This window comes from Humulus lupulus, chromosome 2 (genome assembly GCF_963169125.1).
Source record: "Humulus lupulus chromosome 2, drHumLupu1.1, whole genome shotgun sequence".
NCBI lineage: Eukaryota > Viridiplantae > Streptophyta > Magnoliopsida > Rosales > Cannabaceae > Humulus > Humulus lupulus.
Window position 1 is genome coordinate 126,024,862 of NC_084794.1, and position 27,498 is coordinate 126,052,359.

The 27,498-nt window shown below is 37.5% G+C and overlaps 2 protein-coding genes across 3 annotated transcripts; both read left to right on the forward strand.

Annotated features, from left to right (window-relative positions):
• Window positions 1-13,592: 13,592 nt before the first annotated feature.
• On the forward strand, window positions 13,593-14,783 carry LOC133818472 (uncharacterized). Its single transcript, XM_062251358.1, has 2 exons — window positions 13,593-14,011; window positions 14,330-14,783. Exons 1-2 carry the CDS (start codon window positions 13,759-13,761, stop codon window positions 14,560-14,562), a joined length of 486 nt encoding a protein of 161 aa, XP_062107342.1. The 5' UTR covers window positions 13,593-13,758; the 3' UTR covers window positions 14,563-14,783.
• Window positions 14,784-15,058: 275 nt separating this feature from the next.
• On the forward strand, window positions 15,059-18,106 carry LOC133818471 (tetraspanin-19). 2 transcript variants are annotated; one of them, XM_062251356.1, is made up of 6 exons: window positions 15,069-15,344; window positions 15,902-16,001; window positions 16,499-16,579; window positions 16,665-16,769; window positions 17,021-17,209; window positions 17,770-18,106. In XM_062251356.1, the coding sequence occupies exons 1-6, from the start codon at window positions 15,178-15,180 to the stop codon at window positions 17,779-17,781; spliced, it is 654 nt and encodes a 217-aa protein (XP_062107340.1). In that variant the 5' UTR covers window positions 15,069-15,177; the 3' UTR covers window positions 17,782-18,106. The 2 variants fall into 2 exon arrangements, with proteins under 2 accessions (XP_062107341.1, XP_062107340.1); XM_062251357.1 differs by lacking the exon at window positions 16,665-16,769 and having other exon boundaries at window positions 15,059-15,344.
• The last annotated feature ends 9,392 nt before the right edge of the window (window positions 18,107-27,498 follow it).

Genomic DNA, 27,498 nt, shown 5'->3' on the forward strand with positions numbered 1-27,498 from the left:
TAAAGGTTGTCCGAAGGATTGTTTCTCACTCCCAAGGATCGACCAGCTAGTCGATGCTACATCAGGGCATGAGATATTATCATTCATGGATGCATACTCTGGGTACAATCAAATCAGTATGCACCCACCCGATGAGGATCACACTAGCTCTCGAATTGATACAAGGCTTTACATTTATAAAGTAATGCCTTTTGGTTTGAAAAACGCTGGTGCGACTTACCAGCGACTAGTCAATCACATGTTCAAAGAGTTGATTGGTGTTAATGACATGCTGGTTAAGTCGAAGAAGGCAGGAGAACACATTGGGGACCTGCAAGAGTGCTTCAGCGTCTTGAACAAATATCAGATGAAGTTGAATCCCCTTAAGTGTTCCTTCGGAGTTGGATCCAGGAAATTTTTGGGGTTCATTGTGAACTCGCGAGGTATCGAAGCTAATCCTGAAAAGATCAAGGCCCTGATCGAGATGAAGTCGCCAGCTAAAATTAAAGATGTTCAAAGCCTAACTGGGAGGATTGCCACTTTGAGTAGATTCATTTCTAAGTCAACAGACAAGTGCATTCCACTTTTTAATCTACTTAGGGGCAACAAGAAGTTTGAGTGGACAAAAGAGTGCGAGCGGGCTTTCCAGGTGTTAGGAACGAGTTTCCTAATACGCAGCAGAATGGTGGTGTGGTTGGCCCAGTGTACAACAAAAATTTTGTAACATATTTAAACTACCTTTAAATATGCGGATCCATTAATATACATACATTAATCATAAACAAGATACTAATAGAAATCATACCTCTTGAAGCATATCAAGTGTCCTTGCTATCTTTTCGTATTTAGAACGACCTTCCTATCCAAGCCGCTCCACGTACTCACACCAAGATCTTCCAAAGCGTTCTCTACACCTCAAGAAATGTGTGGGCACTTAGAGAATGAAGGATAGTTTATTTGTGATTCTACTTGATGTACTCAACGCATGAGATCAAGATAATAGGCCTGAGAATTGGTTCTTTATTTTCAGGGAGAGAGAAAACTATCGTTCTATTTTTCACAGAGCGATTGTTCAGAGTAGTCTCACTCTCTTCACTTTTCTTATCAGAATGATTTTCTGATCAGTCATAATTAACAGAAAAAATTCAAAATTTAAAAATTAAATCTGTAACCATTTTACAATTTAATTTTTAATTAATTAATTATTCCATTAATGAAAAAATCCAAAAAACCAATTTTTTGAATTATCCATTAATTAATTAATTAAACAAATAAAATTGAAAATCTCATCCCTGAAAATGCCAGCCCTTACACGCCACACACAGTCCTGGACTGTCTGTGAACGTGTAGCTTCCTAATTTCTAGGGATATTGGTTTTAAAAATTTTATTTAATTATTTATTCAAATTTCTTTGTCAGATAAGATCTAACAACCTGATAGCTAATTCAAATTTGAATTCAAATTAATTATCTTTTTAATTAATTATCAAATATAATTAATTATTTGAATAAATATCAATCTTTTAAATTCAAATCCAATTTGAACTTATCATATTATTTTCTCCCACTCAAATAAAGATATTTAATTAATTCTACTAATTAATTAAACCCAAATTTTTGAAATTAAATATTTAATTTATTATAATTTCAAAAAATTATAATTAATTAATTATTTAATTAAATTTCGAAAATTAATTTAATTATTTAATATAATTTCGAAAATTATATAATAATTAAATATTAATTAATTTGGTTAACTACAACTAATTTGTAATTAATTAATTAATCACCATTATCATATAATTGCATATTTGGCCTGAAGAACAAATTTATTCCTAAATATGTCTTTAAACTATTTTCCCTTCATATCAACTCTTACCTTGAACAGTGTTGATAGAGCCGTTATGGGGACCTATGGACCTATAATTCCAAGCTCCAATAAATTTGAGATTATTAATTAAACTCTTTAATTAAATAATCTTAATTTATTAATCTCATGATTATTCCACTATAAATATGAGATTGAACTCTTGTAATTATAGACATTTCATTTACTAAGTACTTTATAATCATAAAGCGTCCATTGATTTAATCATTGCATACAACTTGACCCTCTAATAATGGTTCATAATTAATCGGGAATAAAATTACCGTTTTACCCTTTTAATTATGTCTTGTTTCCTTAAGTACCATTGACTCTACTAGTGAAGGTTAATTCATAACTAAATTATGAATTTGAGCTCAATAACCTTTCAGTCCCAAAAGTCAACCCTTAAGAGAACCATCATTCAATCTCTTGCGAGAAGGTATAGATTCCATATCTGTATACTATGTCCCCAGCCATCTATATTAATGAGTTCCCAAAACAAAAGTTTTTAGCCTGATCATTCTGACAGACCCTAACAAGTGAATCAAAGAACTCATATAACATAAACAGGAGTTCATAGTAACCTCAGGATTAAGATCTATTTGTATATGATCATCAGTTGATATATTTAATTAATACTTCGAAATGGTATTTAACTAAGTATTAATAAACATATCTGGTCCAGTTCTATATATTCTCTAATATATAAAGCACCTCCACTAAAGTTTCCTACCACACTAGTGATCCGGATCTAGATCACATGTATTCATAATACTAGTGGACCGTACTTGCAGTAATTAATCTAAAGATTCCATAACTTTATTTTACTGCGAACTATTCAAGTTCATTTATCTCAAACACAATCCTCTCGTACTAATACGTGTTTGAGATTACATTCATGAACTTAGGAATTTTCCTGATATTTACATAATATTATCATAGAATAATATAGTCCAAAAAATATATGCATAACAAATTCAATTTATTTATTTATTTCATAAAAACAATGTCCACTACATATGCTTTCAGGGCACATTTCCAACACCAGGCTCTAAAGTCTCATATGTCGCAACCACCGATTTTTTCCAAGCCGGTTGAGAAAGAAACTTTGTTCATCTATTTGGCAGTCACCGAGTATGTTGCTAGAACTGTCCTGATCAGAGAGAAGGAACATGTTCAAAAAGATGTGTATTATATAAGCAAAAGGCTAGTAGGAGCAGAGTTGTGATATCTACCCATTGAGAAATTAGCCTATTTCTTAATTTTGGCCTCCAGAAAGTTACGACCATACATCCAAGCTCACCCCATCGTAGTACTCACCGACCAGCCACTACGGCAAGTCCTGCAGAAACCAGAAGCCATTGATCGATTTTTGAAATGAGCGGTTAAACTTGGATAGTTCAATATTTCTTACTCGTGCACGAGCAGCTGTGAAGGGACAGGCTCTAGCAGACTTTGTCGCAGAACTTACTAGGCTCCAGGATACCGAGCCGATAGAAGAGCCTGAACTCCAAAGCCAAACTCCTTCCTGGAAGTTGTTTGTAGATGGCTCTTCCAACGAGCACAATGCTGGAGCAGGTTTGATCTTAGTCATGCCCGAAGGACATCAATTCCACTGTGCAATCAGATTCGACTTCACAACATCCAATAACGAAGCCGAATACGAAGCTCTACTTGCAGGATTAAGATTAGCCAAGGACATGGATATAAAGTCACTTGAAATCTACAGTGACTCCCAGTTAGTGGTTAATCAAATTATTGGAGAATATCAAGCCCGGTGTCTTAAGATGGTTGCTTATTTGAACAAAGCAAAGGACTTATTGGCGCAGTTCGAAAAATATACTCTCCAGCAAGTACCTCGCGACCAAAACTCAAACGTTGATACTTTGGCCAAGTTAGCAAGCGCGAAAGATGCTGACACCTTGAATATAGTACCTATTGAACATTTGTCCACACTGAGTATTCAAGCAGAAGAGTCTTCCCTGGTGATCCAAGCACCAGACACATGGATGACGCCCTTTATTGAATACTTAGAGCATGGAGTGCTACCGACAGACAGAAACAAAGCAAGAACCATTCAGAGACAGTTGGCTCGATTCATTCTGGTCGATGGTGTTTGTACAGGAGAGGGTACTCAATGCCACTTCTAAGGTGTGTTTCAAAGGAAAGGCCAAGGAATTAATGCGAGAAGTCCATGAAGGTTTTTGCGGAGATCATGCTGGGGGGCAGAGTTTATCAAAAAAGATCCTAAGGCAAGGATACTTCTGGCCAACGATGAATGAAGACTCTGTGGATTTTTTTCGGAAGTGTGACAAGTGCCAAAGGTTCTCCAAGATACCGCGAGCAGCCCCTAATGAGCTAAAACAGATGCAAAGTCTGTGCCCATTCGCAGTATGGGGGATAGATTTGATCGGGTCTTTACCCACGGGAAAAGGCAACGTCTAGTATGATGTAGTTGCTGTTGACTACTTCACAAAGTGGGCCGAAGCTGAGCCACTTGCAACAATAACGACCAAGAAGGTGCTAGATTTTGTGGTAAAAAATATCGTGTGTCGCTATGGGTTGCCAAGAAAGATTGTCTCAGATAATGGCACACAATTTGACAGCGATTTGTTCATAGATTTTTGCGAAATTCACGGGATTATCAAGAGTTTTTCTTCAGTAGCTTATCTGCAAGCAAACGAACAGGTTGAAGCTGTCAATGAGACACTGAAGGATACCCTGAAGAAAAGGCTTGAAGAAGTGAAGGGGGCATGGATAGAACAGTTACTTGAAGTCCTTTGGTCATATAGAACATCTCATCGAACAGCAACGGGCCATGCTCCATTTTCTTTGGCCTATGGATATGAATCCACGTTGCCTGTTGAATTAGACCCACCATCACATAGAAGGTTGGCATACGATCAAAGTATTAATAATCAGTTATTGATAGAATCTTTGGATGTGGTCAATGAAAGGCGCGAGCAAGCTCAACTCCGAGTAGCAGCTTACCAACAAAAGGTCGCTCGATATTTCAACTCTAAAGTACGTGAAAGAAAATTTAACGAGGGAGATTTGGTACTTAGAAGATATTTCTTAACACCCGCGATCAAGCTACCGAAATGCTTGGACCTAACTGGGAAGGTTCGTATCAAATTGAAGAAGTCCTCCAACTAGGCACCTATAAACTTGCTCGCTTAAAGGGAGATCTCATTCCTTGCTATTGGAAGGGAGAACACCTGCGCAAGTATTATCAATAAAACAGTTCTTTTTAAAGAATTGACTTGTATTAATTTCACTTTTTACAAGTTCATGAACAAGGGTTAGTCAGTCATATGACTAGTCGTTTATAAGTGTAAGATCAATTTTTTATCACTCGTACAGGCACGATTATCCATTTGCTATGAGAAATAAAAGGAATTGAGTGCAGCCAGTTATTCTTGCCAATTATTGTATTTATTACAAGTATTTGCTCATTACGTGTGTTATTTTGATATATAATCATATTTTATAAGTCTCTACTACGAGCAGTAATGTTCGAGTAGGTCTTGGTCATGACAAGTGACCGAGGACCTTAAGCTCCTCAATCACTTGGGGGGCATATAAGGTACTAAGTAAGCAAAGCATATCAACATGCATATGTAAACACACGAGCAAAATAAGGGAAAGCATACTACAGTACTTAGAGTATTTTTAAAAATTTTGTTTAAATTTTGTTAAATCAAACAAAGTGCTATGCTAAATTCGGTCATGTGAACAAATGTTATAATAAATTGCAACTATTATAATATCAAAGTAAAATGTTTTACACCACGAGCAGTTGCTGCTCGGATGTAATTTCTAATTAAATTAAAAAGCTACCCTATGCAGCAAAATATTTTCTTAACATCACGAACCGTGGTTCGTGTGTCCTAGTTACAAATTAAATAAAATTATGAAGAAGTTGTTGGTCGACTGTGGTATCAACACCCTCGTCAATGCCTTCAATACTTGTGGCCAAAGAAATCTCAGGGGATCCCTGAGCTGTCTCCTCTTCCTCCAAGCGAGCAACGCACTTAGCCAGCTCAGCTCAGCTTGCTTTATATGTTCTGGAAAATAATCATAGTTTGCCTCGGGATTGTTTTTCCAGAACATATAAAAGTAGTTGAATGTTGCTTCCTTGAACCTCTCCAAGTCACTAGCGTTGGTCTCTTCGAGCAATTTGACTCACTCCTCCAATTCAGCAATTTCTTTCCTGCTGATAGCCAGTTCATCTTGGAGTTTGGAGGCCTCTTTGAAATTAATCACCGAATCCTCCCTATACTTCTCTTTGGACTCAGTGACTTTGGCCAAGGTCTCCTTATGTTGCTTCAGCTCCTCGCGCCAGTTTGGCATTTTGCTCCTCAGCCGCTCTTAGTTCCTCGCCTAGTTGGGCGTGTCTATCCTCGGTCGCCTTGAGCTACTCGGCGAGTCTTCCCTCGACAGCCTTAATCTCTTCAGTATGCTTGGAAGACGTCTCCTCCTAGGGACGCCAGCGTACTCAGGGTCAAAACTCCCTGCGATCAGAGAAAAAAAGCAAAGATGTTAGTATAAATAAAAAGGGTGAGATAGACAACTAAGGCACAGCAAAAAATAACAACTTACACTGAGTATTTCATTTAGCGAGCGACTGAGAACCTGCTCAACCTTCATGGAGGGGACATTACTGAAGGCTTCCTGACTGTGTCGCTATCTTGATAGCTTCTTCAGTTTGTCATTGGCTGAGTTGTAGGCTGTGTTTAGGACAGCCTCGGCCTGAGTTTTTCCTGACTGATCAAGAGGCATTGGGTTGACAGGAGCTGGAGGAGTCGGGTCGACAGGAGCTGGGGGAGTCGAGTCGATGGGAGCTGGAGGAGGAGTAGTTTCCTTGGAAGGTACAGGTGTAGGAGGGTCCTCAGTCCGAGCCCTTTTCTTGGAAGGGTCGCTGCTACTTCCCCCAGGGTGTCGCGTACTTTCTTTCCTCCTGCTCGCAGGAATTTTGGCTTTGGGTTTGCTGTACAGATCGAACACCTCTCCAAAATTCATGACTGCAAGATAGAAAGAAACGACCAGACAATATAAATTAAGTTACTTAAAAAGGCAAGGAAATAAGAGCAAGAAAAATTCTAAGTAGTATACCCGAGCTACTATTACTGGTTGATACATTATTTATGGTACTACTACTACACTCACTCTCTGCTTCGAAGAAGTCTGAATTTAAACTACTGATCGCATATTTAAAGTTGTCGTCCCCATCGAATAAATGACAGAGCCTGGGAAAATTGTCTAAGAGTGAGAAGTCAGTATCGTTCTCATCAGAAGACTCGAGTATGGGCTCGGGGTATTCTGGAAGCTTTTGCTTGCCCTTCCCGTGTTGGGTCAAAACAGTAGCAGCTCATGGGATGTTGGAATGTTCCCTGATGGTCACTCCTGTTGCCCACCTTCTTAGAGGTTGTGACACATCCTGGTGCTGCTCGAGGATCTCTCCTCCAGTAGCACTTCCTGTTGTAGACTCCCTCACATCCTGGTGAGGTGCCAGAAGGCCAACCAACCTTAAGTTGTTCTCAGTGACCAGCTCTTTGAAGCTCTTCTCGATGTTCATCATGCTGGCCAAGGCTACTGCCCTTATCTCCATCTCTGGAGTAGTGTTTGGTCGGTACCATGGACCTAAACAACATCAAAGTTCTAAAGATGGTATAGAGAATCTAGAAGAAAATAAGCGACCAGTGAGTAAAAGATTTACCTCCTTGGGTGAAGGCCAAGTTATCAGTGACCAGGTCCATTGTAAGATAGTACTCTTGGAAGTACTTCTCTACATTGGATTTGTAGGTGATATCGCTCAGGAAGGTATGAGCGGATTCTTGGTGGTAGAAGTGGAAGAACCCCATGTTGTTGTGGTTGGGGTTAGACCTGAGATCGAATAGGTAGTTGATCTCATGTGGCATGGGTATATGCCATTTCTTATGGTTATATAGGATATAGAGCGCATATAAAACTCTATATCCGTTGGGAGTGATTTGGAAGGGGGCGACCTAAAAATAATTGGCCACCCCTTGGAAGAATTCGTGCAGATGCAAGATTGCACTTGTCTTGATATGGTACCTCGACCAGGAGCTGAAGGCGCCCCAGGCACGTTTGCCCTCTGATCGGGTGAAGGTTTGATGAGGGTTATCTCAGGAAGACCGTACTTCTTGAGATAGTTATTTACCATCCTAGCTAATACGATGCTAGGAGGCACAACGTACCATTCGACCTCTGGCCTAAGGCCGTCGCGAGGTCTGGCTTTAGTTTGGATTTCCAGTGGTACAATATTTACAGGCAAGGTATTTGTAGAAGGCTCTTTGTTGCGAGGGGTAGGCTAGTTAGAATGAGGGTTGGCTGTTCTCTTCTTTCTACGAGCAGTATACTTCACGCGACCCATGTCCAGTTGACTAGTCGGAGGTCTGGTCGCTGGGTTGTGTTAAGAAAATGGGACTTTTGAAAAGGTAGCGACGGTTGTTCTTGATCCTCGAACAACAGTGCAAGCAGATCGTCGTCAATCGGCCTCTCACCTCCCCCAAGGATCGTGCATGAAAATCTGATAACAGAAAAGAGGAGATGAGAATCTACGGCCAACAGATATAAGAAGTGGAAATGTCGGGATAACATTGCTCGTGTATAAAAGATAAGCTTTTATACGACCAGCAGCATTCTAACGTAAACACTAAAAAAATTTGAACAATTTGGAAAAATGGATTAAAAAGCAGAAGTGAAAAGTTTTTTCAAGGAAACTTTTCGAGTCCGAAAATAGGCGGGAAAAACCCAGAATTTCCGAATGCATAAAAATCGAATTTTTACTTCAATTTTGCGCCCTAAATCAGCATTCCTACTTCCCAAGCCAATTCTTAAGCCTCATTTAGTGTTTTTGCTAGTTTAAACTCATATCCTATCATGTTACTACCTACGAGCCCGATTATCCCGGAATTGTTTTTTCTCAAGAACATTCAAAAACTCAAAGACCGAATATCAGAAAACTAGGGAAATGAATGTTGCATGGTATAACAGAGACAAATCGATCAAGAAACTTACTTGAATGGAAGATTGAAGTGAAGTCATGAGCATTGATACAAGCGGCTGAACAGACACACCATGGATCACCAAAAATTTCTGAGTTTTTTCTTACTTTTTTGCTTCTGAGTTATTGAGAAGAAAAACAGTGGTAAAAGGTAATAAGTGAGAAAAGTAGGTTATTTATACTGATCGTGGCACAGTTAAAATGGTAATGATGGGGGATGAGTTTTTGAAACGTGGGGAATCGTGTTAGCCGTCAAAACACTTTTGGGAAACTACAACGACCATAATTAGCTACTTTTTCGAAAAAGGAGCTAACAGATATGACAGGTCATACGGAAGGTTGATCGCTTAATTTTATTATATGTTGTTCGTAGTAAAATAAACTTGGGGGAAAAATGTTTACCCAAAAAAGGACTACCTGACGGCATGGCAGAATTATCCTACACGTGGAATACACATGGCAATTTAAGTGAGTATAATCTATTCGACCATTGACCAGAAGATCATTGGCTCATCAGACATCATATCTATGGGCGACCAGTCTGGTTGTATCTTTTCATCTATTCCCTTCAAATATGTAATCTTATAATTACATATTAATTGTAATTTCCATTATTATTTAGATAGGCCTGTATTAAATGTAATTAAGGCCCATTGGCTCAAGTATAACTCCTTGAGCCTATAAATAAGAATCAAAAGGCTCAAGAGAGGGGACTTTTGAACTTCATAATTCTAAGAGAGAAATAGAGTATTTTTATCCACGGTAATTGTATTCATCTAAAAGCTTGTGAAACTCGTGAACCCTAGTTCATTGATCACAGTTCTAGGAAATATACATCAATAAGAACACTAGGTGGAGGTAGGTTGTTACCATTTTATTGGGGCCGAACCACTATAAATATTTTGTGTCGTTTATCTTTTCGTCTTGATTTCATCTCATTGTCTATCATTTTACTTGACTCTGTGTCGTTGACCAATTCGAGGGTCAACACCCATGAAACTCGAGATAGAGTCTATGTACTCTAACTCTGTCTGGAATTTTGTAGATCCACCTCAAGACGTAAGACCAATTGAGTGCAAATGGATATAAAAGAAAAAGAAAGGAGTGGATGGAAAAGTAGAGAGTTTCAAAGCAAGGCTTGTAGCCAAAGGTGTTGGTATTAATTTGAATAAAATCAAGGACGCAGCGAAAGGGGTGGTGGTTTTTAAAAAAAACATTAATACTGAGCCATGATCAATACATATATCTATACATTAAATCTACACACAAAAGGGAAGAAGAATATCTCTTGTAGTCTATCAACAGTCCTTGAGTCTTTTTGTATAATCAAACAATCTTCCTATCCAGCGAAGACTCACACCCAATCTCCAAAGTCGTTCCTCAAACACACAAGAACATGTGTGGGCACGTAAGATTTACTTGTTTTATATTTTAGGCTCTCTAGATGTTATCAACATATGAGAACTAGAGAGTTTGGAGAAGAGAAGGCTTTAGAGAGTTCTAGAAAATTTTCAGGCTTAGAAAATTTCTATCGATAGTTTTCTGACTAGTACATCTTATTCAATTGATTAAAAAGATCATATCTTTTAAAACTTATAAAGATAATAAAAAAAATTATTTTCTTTTAATTTAATTAATTCCTAGCTGATCTATTATATTTTTATTTAATTATTTATTTTAATCAAATAAAAAAATAATATTTGAAATTCAAAATACAAATCTCAGGGACACATGACACATGTGTGTGGCGCCACTTACTATGCACAGTGAGTGATGTGTTATTTTAGAACCTGTGGTTGTTTAGCTTATGTTCGTATTCCTAACTTGTCTTATTTTAGAACCTGGGGTTGTTTAGCTTGTGTCCGTATTCCTAATCCTAAAAGAATTAAGCTAGCAAGTAAGGCCTATGAATGTGTATTAATTGGTTATGCAGTTCATAGTAAAGCATATAGGTTCTATGATCTAAATGCGCATGTTATTGTGGAATCAAACGATGCTGATTTTTATGAACATAAATTCCTTTTAAATTGAGAAATAGTGGGGGCGCATTATACTAGCAACATTCCTATGATTAGGAGTAATAAGCACATTGATGTAGAGAATCAGAACCCAGGAGAAGTAAGAGACCTAGAGTTGCTAAAGATTATGGTTCTGATTTCTATGCCTATAATTTAGAGAAGGATCTTGCTAACTCCCAAGAAGCTTTGTCTTCATTAGATGCCGACATTTGGCAAGAAGCCATAAATGATGAAATTGACTCTCTTGAGTCTAAAAAAATCTAACACTTAATTAATTTACCTCCTGGTTGCAAGCCTATACGTTTTAAGTGGATTTTAAAAAAGAAATTGAAACCCGATAGTACTGTTGATAAGTACAAGGCTCGCCTTGTAGCCAAAGGTTTTAGGCAAAGAGAGAATGTAGATTTCTTTGACACTTATTCACCTGTTACTAGAATAACATCCATTAGAGTCTTGATTTCTTTAGCTTCGGTTCATAATTTAGTTGTGCACTAAATGGATGTTAAGACTACATATTTGAATGGTGAATTAGAAGAGGAGATTTACATGGACTAACCTGAAGGGTTTGTGATCCCTGGTTAGGAACATAAGATTTGCAAACTGGATAAGTCTCTATATGGTCTTAAGCAGGCACCTAAGCACTGACATGAGAAATTTGACAATTTCGTTATCTCCCATGGTTTTAAAGTGAATGAAAGTGACAAATACATTTATTATAAATCTAATAATGACATTTGCACTATTATATGTCTATATGTGGATGCCTTTCTTATATTTGGTTCAAATATTCATGTTGCGAATGCTGTGAAATCATTGTTTTGTTTAACCTTTGATATGAAAGACCTCGAAGAAGCGAATGTAATCCTTGGTATAAAGATTACTAGGTTTGAAAAGGGAATTTCTCTATATCAATCTCATTACATTGAGAAGATCTTGAAGAAACACAATTACTTTGACTGTAAATATGCTTGCACATGATACAAGTGTAAAATTATTTAAGAACATTAGTGACAGTGTAAGACAATCTGAGTAGGCAAGCATCATTGGCAGCTTTCGGTATGCCACAAATTGTAATAGAATCGACATTGCCTATGTCGTGGGATTACTGTGCAGGTTTACTAGTAGACCTAATATAGAAGCACTGCCATACTATTGCAAAAATTCAGAACCGTTATTACAACAGTAAGAGACGACAGATACATCGTAATCATAGTACTGTTAGAGAGTTTCTCTCAACAAGAGCTATTAGAGTGGATCATGTATGCATTGATGATAATTTAGCAGATCCTTTGACAAAAGGATTAGCTTGAGAGAAAGTCCATAAAACATTGAAAGGAATGAGACTATTGCCCTTAGAATGTTGAATCACTCATGATGGCAACCCAACCTAAAGACTAGAGATCCCAAGTACTAGGTTCAATGTCTAATAACAAATTGCGAAGTGATATGAGTTGGATCATGTTATTTCCGTTAAAGTATATAAAAGCATGAATTCCTGAAGCGATGAGAGGATGAGTTAATAAAAACTCTTAATGAGATCTATACTCCATGTGGAGTGGAGTAACTAGCTACAAGAGTACTCTTGATAGACTCGCCTATGTGAATGTGGAAGTGGGGACGTTTTCTAAGGAATTTTGGGCAAACTTTCTAGAGCATTTACTATACTGGGATAGACGTGGATGACCATTAACGCGCGAGCTTTTGACTACACCCTGGAAAGGTTGTGTGTAGTTTGATGTCAGAGATAGAGTTCAAGACTTAGTATCACTCCAGTGTAATTTGAATCGTTCTCACTACGCAAAGGTTCAAGTGGAAGGATACCTTTGTTTATGCACAATCTTATACATTATGTTATTGCTCGAGAAAAAGTTTTCTTGAAATTCAAGTGAGGGATTATTGGTACCTTTTGTACTATATGAATTATTTAAAAATGATTTTAAAAAATAGAAAAGTACTTTTTGTGTGTTAAAAGAGAAAGATTCCAACATGGATTTGGAACACTCTCTTAAGGGTGTATATTTAGTGGGAGCTCAATCCTTGGGGATGTGCCTCAAGGGGTACCCTGTTTTGTGCGTATGAGTTAGGAGACACACACTTGACCATCACACGTGCGCGTGCGCCGCTGCTGTCGTCCGACCGAGCTGAGCTGGTTGGTGTGGTGTGACAATTATTATTTTTGTTGAAAAATGTTTTAATAAATATTTTTTATTTATTAATTAACTTATTATAAAACGTGTTTTAAGAGCAGTCAATTGAGAGATGAGTCTTCCTACTCTTTCTCACATTACGATTTGTACGTTACCATTTTTCCCATGACCAATATTTCTTTTCAGTTGCATTTTTTTTTGGCTATTTAATTAAGAAATATACAGAGCAACAAGAAAAACAACATTCTAACTTTTCCATTAAAAAAAGAACCAGTTTCCTCTCTGAGTTTTATCGAGTAGTTTCGGGGTGTATGTGAACGACTCCCTTCGATGCAGTGGGATATCGCATAGTGACGAATTGGGTTATTTTATCCTAAAAACGGTGCGGTTGATAGACTGTTGCGCACACTTAAGGCAAAGCCGCAAAATGTCTTAAAGAGAACAACTTGACTTGCGACTCAACCGGAAAGCAATCTGTAGCAAGAGAATGCATTATGCTAACCTTTGGAAATAACTAGCAATATATTAATCTTCCTATTTCAAAGAATAAAAAATATCTAGTGTTGTAAAATTTTCGGAGAAATAAGCATCTAGTACTAAAAAGCTACTTGGGGTTGCTCGAGTGATTCGGTGGGTGTGTTTGATTGTGGGAGGAGAGAGGATTGAAATCTCCCTTGTATAAACAAAATCAGCCAAAAAAAAATAGCACTCAAATCAAATGAACTCATCCATGTCGACAGGGGTTGTTGAGCTTCAAAGGAACTCTTCCAACTGGTCTACTATAGTAGAAAGCATTAAAAAACTTGAGAGAAAGATCTTCCCCGAACATGAATCGCTTGCCAAATCCTTTGAAGATGAACTAAGAAAAAAGAACTGTGAATTGCTTTACGTGGATGTGGATGGAGATATTGCTGGCTATGTCATGTACTCGTGGCCTTCTTCTCTTTCCGCTTCTATCACAGAGCTCGCAGGTTCTAAAACCCATCTTCTTTCTCTAATGCTCCTTCCCTTTCGAATATTTTCTCCATACCATATGATCTTTGTTCATTGCCTTCAAATTCCTACTAGTTCTCCAAAAAAATTGACATGTTTAATTTCATGTTTACGGGAAACTGATCAATTAAACTATTAGAATGGAACTCTACTCATGCTCACAACCTGTTCGACGAAAGTTCTGAATAGATTTTCAGGACTTATCTTGTACTTTTTATGAATGTGAGGCAGTATATGAAAGCTTATTCTTTAATTCTCTAATTTCAAATTTTTGTTTGGATTGGTTTATTTGTTAGTTAAGGAGAATTTTCGAAGGCGAGGATATGGAGAGGCACTGCTAAAAGCAGCGATTGAGAAAAGCAGAGCTAGACATGTACAACGAATATCTCTTCATGTTGACCCCTTGAGAAATCCTGCCATGAATCTCTACAAGAAATTGGGTTTTAAAGTTGATAATCTCATTGAAGGTTACTATTCGTCTGATCGAAATGCCTATAGAATGTACTACTTGGATTTCGATCCCGAATAGTGTGTTAGTACAGCAAGAGATCAAGCGTTGCTCCAAAAACATATATTTTCTCAGTTGGGTTATATGTCAAAGACCACAAAACCATGATGAGATTACGCTATGTGTCCTTGCATTGTCAAAAAAGTGTTAACAGAACATTTGAATTTGGTCCTGTAATAACAGACTAATTATGTTCCATGGAAACATTAAATGCCAATCACTATGAATATACTTAAAAATTATGATCATGTAAAATAAAAATTAGTCATATCATATAAAGCAAGGAGATGATGCTGCTGAGGATCGAACTGAGACCTTCAGTGTGCAAGAGTTACGTGATAACCGCTACACCACAGCATTTTATGCAAAATTTTACAAGAGATTTATTAAGATTTCAAAGAGATTTCTTAATTTGTAAAACCTTTTTTCATTTATTTATTGCTTTTAAGATAAGGACAAAAAATTAATTTGATTGAGGCCACCTGGATTTTTGTTTCTTAGTATGGAAAAAACATTAAAATAATAGAAAACCATTTCGGTCGATTGTAGTATCGAAGGGCCCTCTTTCCTTCTCAGTTCCATATTTCGAAATTCAAACTTAGTATTTTGTAGTTGGGTTTTTTTTGGTGGTAAAAAATGGGGAGAATGGTGAGGAGTTGCTTCCAATCGATTCTTAAATTGGTGAACTCTGTCATTGGGATGCTTGGTATAGCCATGATTTTGTACTCCTTATGGCTTATTAGGGTTTGGCAGAGGCAAATGGATGAGTTTCCCTTTGTAGATTTTGATAATCCTGTTCCATGGTATCACCTTTTTCTTTTCTTTGTTTTCTTAATTATTAATAATTTTATTTATATGCTTTCTATTAGAGGTTTTTATATATGCATATGTAGTTTTTATTTTGGAGTCTGGTTGGCTGGAATTTGAAAAGAAATTACAGCTAAGAATCATATGATTAATCATGCCAGAGTCTGCACGCTTTGGATTTGCAAAAATAAGTTTGATCAATGTATTTTTTAGCGGCTTTGTACGTAAGGAAATTTTAATGATGGAATTAGATAGTTCAAATTAAATAGAGTTCTAAACTCTATATAATGTGAACTTAGAACATTATGTAGTGTTAGGAGCTTTCTTCCATGTCCCACTGCCAATTTTCTTCTTTTTTGCAAGTATGTTGAACAATGTGTGATTTAATGGAGGAATTAATAGGAAAATTAAATTGGGATTGACATTTTTGTTTAGTTAATTCATGTTTTATTTGATTGTTTATTACTTCATACTGATTGTAGTCTGTCAACAAGTTGCTCTGTCAAAATTGTAGTTCTTTTTATAGCAGCTGGTTTTGTTATATACATTTCAGGTTCATTTACACTTCCCTTGGCCTTGGGATTGCGCTGTGTGTGATAACATGCTCTGGTCATGTTGCTGCAGAAACTACAAATGGTTGTTGCCTTTATTTGGTATCCTTTTACTATATAAGATTTTCTCTTTGTGGAAAAGAATTAGGTTCAAAACCTTAGCTTCATTGCTATTCCTCATTGAACAATTTGCTTTGGTTGCTCGTATTACCATGTGATATGCCATATAGTTATGATTTAATTCAGCCAAGTCTGCTCTGGAATTGGTCATACTTCAACATAGGGAATGTAGGTTTCATCATCCTTGCATCTATTACTATTTCAGAAGTTGAAGTGTATGGTATTTTTGCTATCACTTGCAAAGTACTACGCTTCCAGAAGTGTTCCAGAATCATGGCAATGAGATAAATATACTATTAATGTCCTTGATACATCACCAACTAGCATTGTTAAAGATTGAATTTTATTCTTTTGGCAATCGAAACTTTTGATAATAGAAGTTCTTAAAAGTTGCAGTGTTATTGTTTGATTTCATAGTGTTACCCTGATAATAATTTGCTTACTCTTGTGAGTTTATTGTTGTCCTTAAATTTGTACAGTATATGTTGTTTGTGTTCTTGCTCATCATGGTGGAGGCTGCAGTCACTGTTGATGTGTTTATCAATCGTGACTGGGAGGGGGTACGTTTTACATTTAAACTAATAAATTTTGTGATTAGTTAATGGTTTAGTGTAAATGGTGCTTTGCCAATTTATTATGAACTAGGACTTTCCAGAAGATCCAAGCGGGAGTTTTGATCAGTTCAAAGCTTTTGTGAGATTAAACTTCAACATCTGTAAATGGATAGGGCTGTCAATTGTGACTGTACAGGTTTCTCTCTCACAACTTTCTGAATGTTATTTCACATATAAGGGAATGAGAAGGTTTGCTATCTACCTGAGTCTTAGTAATTTGTCTCTGCCAAAACTAGCAGAACCAACAGGATCTGCACATTGTTATCCAACATTGGAACTTTTAGCTTAGCATTTTGTTATAATACTGCAGGGGTTTAATAAATGAAGCTCATTTTCAAATATCTTTGATTTGGATTATTTTGACCAATCCGAGTGGCTAACTTGCAGGGACTGTGTTTGTTGCTGGCAATGATACTGAAAGCTCTAGGGCCAGATCAGTACTATGACAGTGATGATGAATATACTACGGACAGGGTTCCACTTCTGCCAAATTCTGCTCATCCACCTACATACGTTGTCGGTGATCCTGTCTATGGATCCAACTCTGCTTCCTGGGGTATCAGGATTAATGACAAGGTATAAATCTTTAATCCTTCAATTAGATCTCAAGGCCGGTACTGTACCATTCGGTCACATAAATATCATCTTCCCTCCCTCTGTTTGGTAGAGTGGAAAACTGGAGGGAAAGATTAGGTTGAGGAAGATGAGATCTTATCATTTTGTGTTGCGTGGGGAGATAAAGAATGGAAGATTATTAGGAACAAATCCTAGTGGTTAATAGTCTTTTTTTCTCTAATTTGTTGAACTCTATACTTACGTGTAAATAAGAATTTTGTGTCTTACACTATCTTCTTTTCTAGTTCTTGCACCAAATAATTACCTCTGCTGGCTTGGCTTCCTATGTTCTACCCCTCATCGTTCTCACTTAGTCTTCTTCTGAACCTTCCTAACCGTTTTTTTTTTGCTTTTTTGGTTACACAGTTCAATCCTACCAAACAGTCATTTTTTTCTTGGTTAATCAGTTCAATCCTACCAAATATAACTTATTATAATCTTCCCCTGTCCAAGTACAATCATAAGCGTGTATTTTATTTTGTTTTTTACTGACTTTTGATTCTCATCTTATTTGATACCAGACAAACAGGTAATCCATATGCATCACTTGGGAGAAACAAAGTTTCAGACTATGTCTAGTAATCATATAAACCTTTGGTTGTCAGAAGTTGATGAGTCTTGAAAATTGAAATGGCATCAAAGATGGTTGAAATGAGTGATTGAAACACGTACATATTGTCATAGCATTAGTCACTTAATGCTCAAACCCAAAACCAAAATTTGAATACCACTTGATATCATGTAATTGTTTCTGTTACTTCTATATTCATTTAGCTTTATACTTACTCAACTAATCCATGTTTCCAAAGTATAGTGACAATTATCAAATTATTAGACTTGTACACGTTTTCTTTTTCACTTCACCTCCTACTGAAATATATATATATATATACGTAATTAATATGACTAATGTGTAAAGTAATATTTTCACTCTTTCTGCATCTTATTTTGAACAAATATTTTCATCAAATTTAAACATTTACCTTTCACTTGTAGAACATCAAATCTAAATATTTTCATCATATCATTTTGTAGAACACCCTTAATTTGTCCTAATTTAACACTAAATATATTTATTTATTTTACTTTTTACACTCATATTTGGAAATTCCATCCTACAAGTCTCTTTAATTGCGAAAGCTTAATTCCACAAACCAAGATTAAAAACGAGAAGCAAGGAAAGAAAATAAATATAAAATGATAGAAGAGAAGAGATGTTAAAGCTGAATAGAAAGTAGTAAAAGAGAGGTGAGATTTGGGGATGGAGATTGGAATGGAAAGAAAAATTGTATCTCATTGTTTGCTTTGTATTTTAAACCTATGTAATGCCTTTAGTGGAATAGCTATTCCACTCCACTTATGGAAAGAGATTTCCATTACTAAATAAGGTTTAAAAAGAAATAAAAATAACTATTTTACCCTTTCTCATTCATCTTTCCCAAATTAAGGTAGGAATATTTTTGTAAATACAATATTCATTCCATTCTATTACCCCATCATTTCATAAATAAACCAAACAAAATAATATTACTATTTTTATTCCATTATATTACTACATTCTCATTACCATTTCAATTCTATTCCACTAAATTAAACACCTTCTAAGGAAAAAATATATTAATATAGGTGTTACTCCTATTCCAATTCCAATGTTTCTCAATTATAAAATAAAATCATAATTCCAATGGAATAACAATCCCATTATGTTATCTAAGCTGAAAAATGAATTGTATTCTCATAATTTTCATTGAAAAGTAACACACATATATATACACAACTAAGAATCTATCTTAGAAACTATATAATTAGGAACCTAGAATTAAGCTAATTAGATAACTAATATACAACTCTAACTAGAAAACTAATATACGGCTAACACCCTCTCAAGTTGGAGCATAGATATTAATCATGCCCAACTTGTTACATAGATAATCAATTCGAACCCCATTTAAAACTTTCGTGAAGATGTCTTATTATTGTTCTCTAGTCTTCACACATCATGTATAAATCAGACCTTGTTGAATTTTCTCACGAATAGAATGACAATCAATTTCAATATGTTTAGTCTGTTCATGAAACACAGGATTAGATGCAATATGGAGAGCAACTTGGTTATCACACCACAATTTTGCTGGTACTGAAGTTTTAAGTCCTACTTCAGTCAAGAGCTGATATATCCACATTATCTCACACACAGACTGTGCCATAGCCCTATATTCTAACTCTGCACTGGATCGTGATACATCGTTTTGCTTCTTACTCTTCCATGAGACCAAATTCCCTCCAACAAGACACAATAACCCGATGTGGATCTTCTATCCATTTCGGAATCTACCCAATCTGCATCTGAAAAACATTCAATATGAGTGTGCCCATGATTTTATACATGATACCAATGATGAATTGTTGGAGATGACATAAATTGACTCACAACGCTAACCGAATATGCAATATTTGGACGAGTCACGGTGAGGTAATTCAACTTCCCAACCAATCATCGATATCTCTCAGGATCTTCAAATAGTTCCCAATCTCCTGTAAGGTGCATGTTCGGAGTCATTGGAGTACTACAAGACTTTGCTCCCAATTTTCCTGTCCCAGTTAACAAATCAAGGACATATTTTCTCTAAGATAGAAAGATACAATTTTTACTTCTTGTAACTTCAACACCCAAGAATTACTTTAGAACCCCCAAATCCTTCGTGTGATACTGAGTATGAATGAAAGACTTGAGAGATGAGATTCCTGTATTATCACTTCCAGTAATAACAATGTAATCCACATACACAACTAACAGAACAATACCAAACTCTAATTGTTTGTAGAACACGGAATGGTCAAACTTGCTTTTCATCATACCAAACTTTTCAACAACCCGACTAAATTTTCCAAACCAAGCATGAGGACTCTGTTTCAAACCATATAAAGATTTTTGAAGACGACAAACTCGTCCATACTCCCCTTGAGCAACAAAACCAGGAGGTTGCTCCATATACACCTCCTCCTGAAGATCACCATGAACAAAAGCATTTTTAATGTCAAGTTGATGCAAAGTCCAGTTATGAGTAGCTGCCATCGAAATAAACAACCGAACAAATGGAAATTTCGCAACAGGAGGAAAAGTATCAGAATAGTCCACGCCATAGGTTTGAGCATAGCCTTTAGCGACAAGATGAGCTTTCAATTGAGCCACTGATCAATCTTGATTGACCTTAACTGCAAACACTCATTTGCATCCTATAGCCCGTTTCCCTGAATGTAAATCCACCAAGTCCCAAGTACCATTGTCATCTAAAGCATTCATCTCCTCTATCATTGCATTATGCCAACCAAGATGAGAGAGTACTTCATGAAAAGTTTTAGGAATGGATATAGAATCAAGGGAAGCAATAAAAGAACAAGAGGAAGACGACAAGTCGTTATATGAAACAAAAGAAGAAATAGGATAAGTACATTGGCGTTTACCTTTGCGCAATGCAATAGGAAGATCATTGCTCGGGATTGGATCTGATGACGAAGGAGTAGCTGCAGGACATGAATCAGGAGGTGGACGCCTGGAGTAAACTTGAATAATAGGAGGTTTAGCAGGAGTTGGTGTCGGGATAGGTGTAGAGGATGTGATAGAATAGACCAACAAATCATCATCCTCCCCCTGGCTAGTAAGAACAGGTGAGGACGGAAAGTATGGTGTGTCTTCCATGAAGGTAACATCAATTGAGACAAGATATTTATTAAGACTAGGACAATAACATCTATAACATTTCTGAAGACGAGAATAACCAAGAAAAACACACTTCAATGATTCGGGATCTAATTTAGTGACATGTGGATGAACATCCCGAACAAAACAAGCACTACCAAATATCCTCGAATTAACCAGAAACAATGAATTGTCAAGAAAAAGGGCTTTATAGGGAATCTCACCATTAAGAATAGAGGATGACATGCGATTAATGAGACATGTTGTAGAAACTGAATCGACCCAAAAAGGTTTTGGAACATGCATTTGAAATAAGAGGGCTCGTGCAGTTTCAAGAAGATGTCTATTTTTACATTCTGCTACACCATTTTGGGATGCAGTATCAACACAAGAAGTTTCATGAAGTATGCCATTTTGAGTCATATACGAGTGAAATAAAGCAAATGTATATTATATGGCATTATCACTTCGCAAAGTCCGAATGGAAACATCAAATTGATTTTTAATCTTAGCACAAAATATAGAAAACAACTCATAACGATTTTTCATTAAAAATAGCCAAGTTACACAAGAATAATCATCCACAAAAGTAACAAAATACCTGAATCCAGGTTTATAAAAAATAGGTGAAGGACCCCAAACATCATAATGAACTAATTCAAAAGGAACACTAGCACGTTTATTGACTCTAGGACTCGAACTAAGACGATGGTGTTTGGAAAATTGACACGACTCACAATCTGTAACGACCCAAATTCACTAATAAGGCTTAAGGGCCTTGATTAGTGTGCCGGGAGGGCATGATGAGAATTATGTGTGATGATTATGATTTTAAGCATGTTATATGATATGTGAATTATATTATGTGATAATTATGATATGTGAATTGTACTGTGTGGGTGCTGTGATACAAATGTGATGCACGTGCCAAGACGGTCCTAGGAAACTAGATAATGGTAACTGGTGATTTGGTAACCTGCGTAACTGTTAGTAACTATAGAAAGTAACAGGTTTCTTTGGGAAAGTGGTAGAATTGCAAAGTTAGGGAAAGGACAAATAAGCCCTTGAGGTCTAGTTAGTAAGTGATATTAATGGAGGGTTAAAATGGTAATTTGGTAGTAAATAGATGAGTTTGAGCTGAAGGAATAACATTTACGTATAACACTTTGGGAGTTGGTTTATGTTGAATATTGGAGACCTAGAAGTAGAACAAAAGAAAGAAGGAAAAGAGAAGCTGAACTCTAGCTCTTGGAAGGAGAATCAAGGGGGTGATTGAGGTTGTCAACTAAGCTTAGGCCAAGAAAACTCAGAGGTAAGGATTTGGCTATAATATGTTTAAGTTTCAAGTCTGAATTTGTAGAGATGAATATGAATTGAAACAAATTGGTGGCTGGTTTTGTATGAACTCAGAATTGGGAAATCAAGGGGGAAGGAGGTTTAGAGCTGGAGGTTGGACTCACCACTCAAGGTAAGGTTTCTGTGTGATTATTAGGCTTGTTTCTGTTAAGGTATAGGGAGTTTGGAGTGTGGTTTGTGTTTGAGTTCAAGCTGTTCTTAATTTTCTGGTTTGAGTTGTTAAGTGTGAAATTCAAGAGTGACTTTTAGGATTGAAGGTGTGAGTGAGCTTAGGCATGATGTCTTTGGATTGTTGTGAGGTTTGTTAGGGGTTTAGAGTTGGTTTTGGGACTTAGGATAGAGTTTGGGGTGAATTGGTGAGGTTGGAGCTCGGAAAAATGCGAAGGAAAACCCAGAAATCTGGGTCTGCGATGGTGTGCCGCGGCACGGCTTTTTCTTGCCGCGGCCTAGGGGTCTCTGGAGGTGGGTGCCGCGGCACAAGGAATGTGGTGCCGCGGCACAAGGCAAATTTCAGGGAGTGATATTTTGCAATTTTTGACCTTTGCTCCGGGGGTTCGGGGGATGTCTCCGGGATGTTGTTCTAGGGTTTTGGGGGTTCCGAGAGTGTGGATTAGGTATCGGGAAGGTAGTCTTGGATTGGTTAATGACAAGGAATATTATATTTGTGTTTGATTAGGACTTTGGAGAAGCTCGGGATAGAGGACCGTGCTTGTGGCTACGTGATATCGGAAACCAGCGAATTGAAAGGTAAGAACACTGCACCCGAATGTATGATTGTGATGGGACTAAGTGCTCCCGAGAATTGTTTTGTGTCATCGTTGGTATTATGCCAAGGGACACGTGTAAGCGGTCTAAGAGTACCGTTCATGAATTTAGCGCATGGGACGCGAATTGGCCACTGGGAGCCAGAAACGAAAGGATAACAGAGGGAGCAGCTTGTGAGCGCTAGCCCTGGTTATCGTCTGTATATTGTGTTATGAGCTGATATGCTTTGTATATGAGATACTTGACTATTGATATACTTTGTATATGAGATACTTGACTATTGATATACTTTGTATATGAGATACTTGACTATTGATATGCTTAAGTTTATGAGATGCTATATGTAAGATTGACTTGACAGCTAAATGTGCATGCTCTATTATTGATGTGTGTTCTTGCTGGGCCTTGGCTCACGGGTGCTACGTGGTGCAGGTAAAGGCAAGGGCAAGTTGGACCAGGCCTGAGGTGGAGAGCTCCGAGGTGAAATGTACATAGCCAGCCGTTCGATCACCACGATCGAGGAGTGTGTCAGGACGGAGATCACCTAACTGCTCATTTTGCCTTAGTATGGCTGTTAATGTATATAAACTTTGTAATTTTTGTAGTATGGCTTTTAAACTGTCATTTTTGGGATCCCATGTACATAAACAATGTTTAGCAGTGAAAATGTATCTTTTGAGACCAAAACGCTTTTAACCCTAGTTCCTCTACTGTTTCAATAACACGTTTTTACTTTAATGACTTGATTAGCGAGTCTGGCACTTTATAAACACACAGTGTAGCGGTCCTGGCTATCCAGGGTGTTACAACTTGGTATCAGAGCGTCCTAGGTTTATGGGTCCTGAAGACTAGCTGGATATGTACATTCGCCGCGGGAGACAAGCTCAACTCAGGGTTTGGTAATTGTGTATGCATGATGATGTGCTTAAATGATTTGAGTGAGATATGATTGTTGATATCTGTTTGATGAATAGGGAGCATGAGATACTGATGGGGCCTGGCCCTTGACTGCTGTGTGGTGCTATTTAGGCATGTTGATTAGTATTGCTCTTGCATGTGGTTGAATACATGGATAATGGCGGTATAGGGACTGTAGGTTATTATATGTTAAAGTGAACTTATATGATATACCCGTTTGTTGGCATGGAGGGCATAAAAGGTATGAACGCATCTAGTGATAAAGAGATTTGATAATTTATGCGTAATATGGGTGTTTAATATGTTTTATGTGTGTTTGATTGTTATGATTGTTTGGATCTGCCCTTGAGTTGGTTTTTGGTATAAACGTCAGGGCTGAGAAGTTTAGTCGATGAAGACAGATTAATTCAGGGTGTATGTAGTGAGAATGGTCAATTGGATTCAGTTTGGGTTTTGGTAGGGATAGAAGATGACAGTTGGGGGTTGGAATCCTCCACCTTCCCTTGAGATTCGCAGCAGGTGTTTGTTGATTTATGAGTCAGGCTGTGAGGTCTGATGGAATTTATTGGATGGATGAAAAAGGCAAGTTACTGAGGAGGAACAGACAAGAATTATTGTACGGAAGTCTTATCCTCTAGTTTCGAGGAAGGTTTGGGTTTGTTCAGGAATCAATTAGTGAATGGGTGTGGCTAACCCCGTTCTTAGTGATATGAGAAGGATAAATTGGGATAAGTAACCTTACTAGGCAATTGTGGTAAAAGGGTGTCAAAAGTGGCAAGATAGCGATAATACATATTGCTGAGTTTGGTGGGTTGGTCGGTCCACTTTGGATTATGGTACAAATGGATGAAGCCGGGGATGATAAGTCATTTGTGAGTTAAACTCTGAGTTGGTTGTCTGTGCTTGGGCAGTAGAGAGAGAGGGCCTCATTATCTATGGTGAAGGGAATACATGTGATGATATTTTCGTTCGTCGAAATATAGTAAGTGTGGCTACTCAGTGATTGGAAGAATGAGAACCTTTGGTGGTTTTATGGTTCCTGGTTTGGACAGGAAAGGGGTTCAGTGCACAGGTTGCCCATTGAGGCAGGGAGGACTGGGATACTTTACTCATTTAAAGCCCAAGGTTAGTTTCTCAGAAGTGACCAGTGGATTGGATAGCCTTTGCTTTGGTTGGGAAGAGAGCTGAAAGGAGTTGGTGTTGTGCATCTATTAGGAAGGATTCAGATGGGTATATGTTGAGGGAAGTTAATATGTTATATTAGGGACAACTTTGGATAGTCATGAGTATTTCTTGAAGTATATTGATGGGACTGAATGGGAATTAGATTAGTCAGTAGGGAAGTAGATAAGAATGCAGTTTTCGGCCACAGCTTGGAACTTGGGTATGGAAGGAGTTGGTATCAGGGACGCAATGAGGAGTGATATTAGGTTGGCTTAAGGAATTATTGAGTTGCCTGGAAAAGTATGCGACTTTTAAGTGAATTGGGTAGAGTATTGTGTCGTGGGACTCGTGGATATTGCCTGCTAGGGATGAAGAGTTTAAATGCCTCGTTACAAGACAGGACGGTGTCTTTAGGAGTTGATTATCGGTCTGGTTATTACCAGATAAGGATCAAGGAAAGATACATCTTAGAAATTATCACTTGTACCGAGAGGGGTGTGATGCATTACTAGTAAGGATTTCTAGTCATTTGTACTTTAATGACATGAGTAAGTCTGATGAGCAGAGAACAAGAAATGACATGGATGGTTTGCATTCAGGATTCACTAGTGACTAGTTGAATTACTCCCCAGTTAGAAGTGGAATGTGAACGACTACTATACTGATGATATCACGGCTGAAGCAGTAGGGTCAGAGGTAAGGTTTCAGAGGGTAGTAACTTCATTCTCCAAGGGTATTCCAGGTTAAGTACAGGAAGGGAGGAGATCAGGTACGGAAAGAGTTAATCAGAAGCACACTAAGACCGATGAATGTATCAGCTACTACTTGAAGTATCCTCGAGGACAGTTACAACGTGAGGGTTTTGAACATGAAGAGTCGGTCAAGCAGGGGGAAACGGTGATGGGTTGTAAGAAAGGAGCGGTAACTCTTGAGTTTAAAAAGGGGAAATCCTTGCAGTGGCTGGCGTTTATACCTGGAGTGTGAGGTCTACTGCAAGGGAAACGATTAGAGCCTTAGTTGATGTGATGGGACAAGACAGACTGGATTGGTTTATGGGTTTCCAGATAAGTTTCCAAGGAATTCGTCAGGGAGTTCGGCTGCGTAAAGAGATGGATTGGTGATAAGACTGGTGTCAGGGATGGAATTAGATCTAAGATGTTGTATTGAATGGTTTTAACAAAACGATGAGAGTTAAGGTCTTAATTGTTGAGTAGGATGACATACTTCAGGAAGGATCTTTGATCTGGTTATTACCAGCTAGAGATCAGGAATAGTTAGGATCTTTGATCTGGTTATTACCAGCTAGAGATCAGAAATAGTTAAGGATCTTTGATCTGGTTATTACCAGCTAGAGATCAGGTGCAGTTAGGGATCTTTGACCTGGTTATTACCAGTTGGAGAACAGGGAAGAGGATAGGTAGGAGGTTGCTATCATGTTGGATAAGGGCACTGAGGATGCTAGGTTATGTGTTGAGGGTTTGGTCAATGCCAAACTGTTTTTGTGAAATAGGTAAAAAGAGTATTCAAAGATTATCTGAATTGGACTTGTAATTGTCTTGATCGACGGCACAGTGATGTATTCTGGTTGGAACTTTGTTAAGGTTGAAGAATGCCTTGGAAGTAAGAGTTTCCCTAGGCAAGCATGATGGTACTGGTAGTTGGGTGAGATTCACGTCTTCTTACAGATTAGAATCAATTGTTGTGTTGCTATGATACCTCAAGACAGGAGGAAGTGATGATCTATGCATGGTGTTGGTTAGAGGATCCGACTAGAACTAGAGTGGAGTATCTAGTAGGCTTAATAGCCAGTGGAAACTTGGAATTATTATCGTATACAGGAACAAGAATGACAGTTAAGGAAAACCCAAATGAAAGGAATTAAAGGCAAGTCTTAATTGAATTAGCAAAGGATTCTACAGTGTTATGTGTAAGTTTATAGTGATATAAGGACCAAATTTGGACTCTGATGGACACCGAAATTACATGGAAATTCTGGATGAATCTCGTACTATTCTCTTGGTCCTTTCATCCAGATATTGGGAAAAAAGGTACAATAACTTGAAGGTTTTGTATTAGAGGCCTAGATGGAGAGGAATATAATGAATGAGGAACAAAATTCTTATTCCAATAGCAGTTTGTGATAGGCATCGCAACCTTTGAGTATGTTATAATGGGAATAAGGAAATATGGTGATAGGTATTGCAGAGAGGTTGCCAAGATGGTGGGGTCATCATGGATCAACGTTTGGGGAGAACTTGCTTTTATCAGTAAGAATAATTTATACAGCTGACCAGTACTCAGAACTTTAAGCGAGGTGGGTGGTAAGCCTCCATGGAATTCAGAGTTA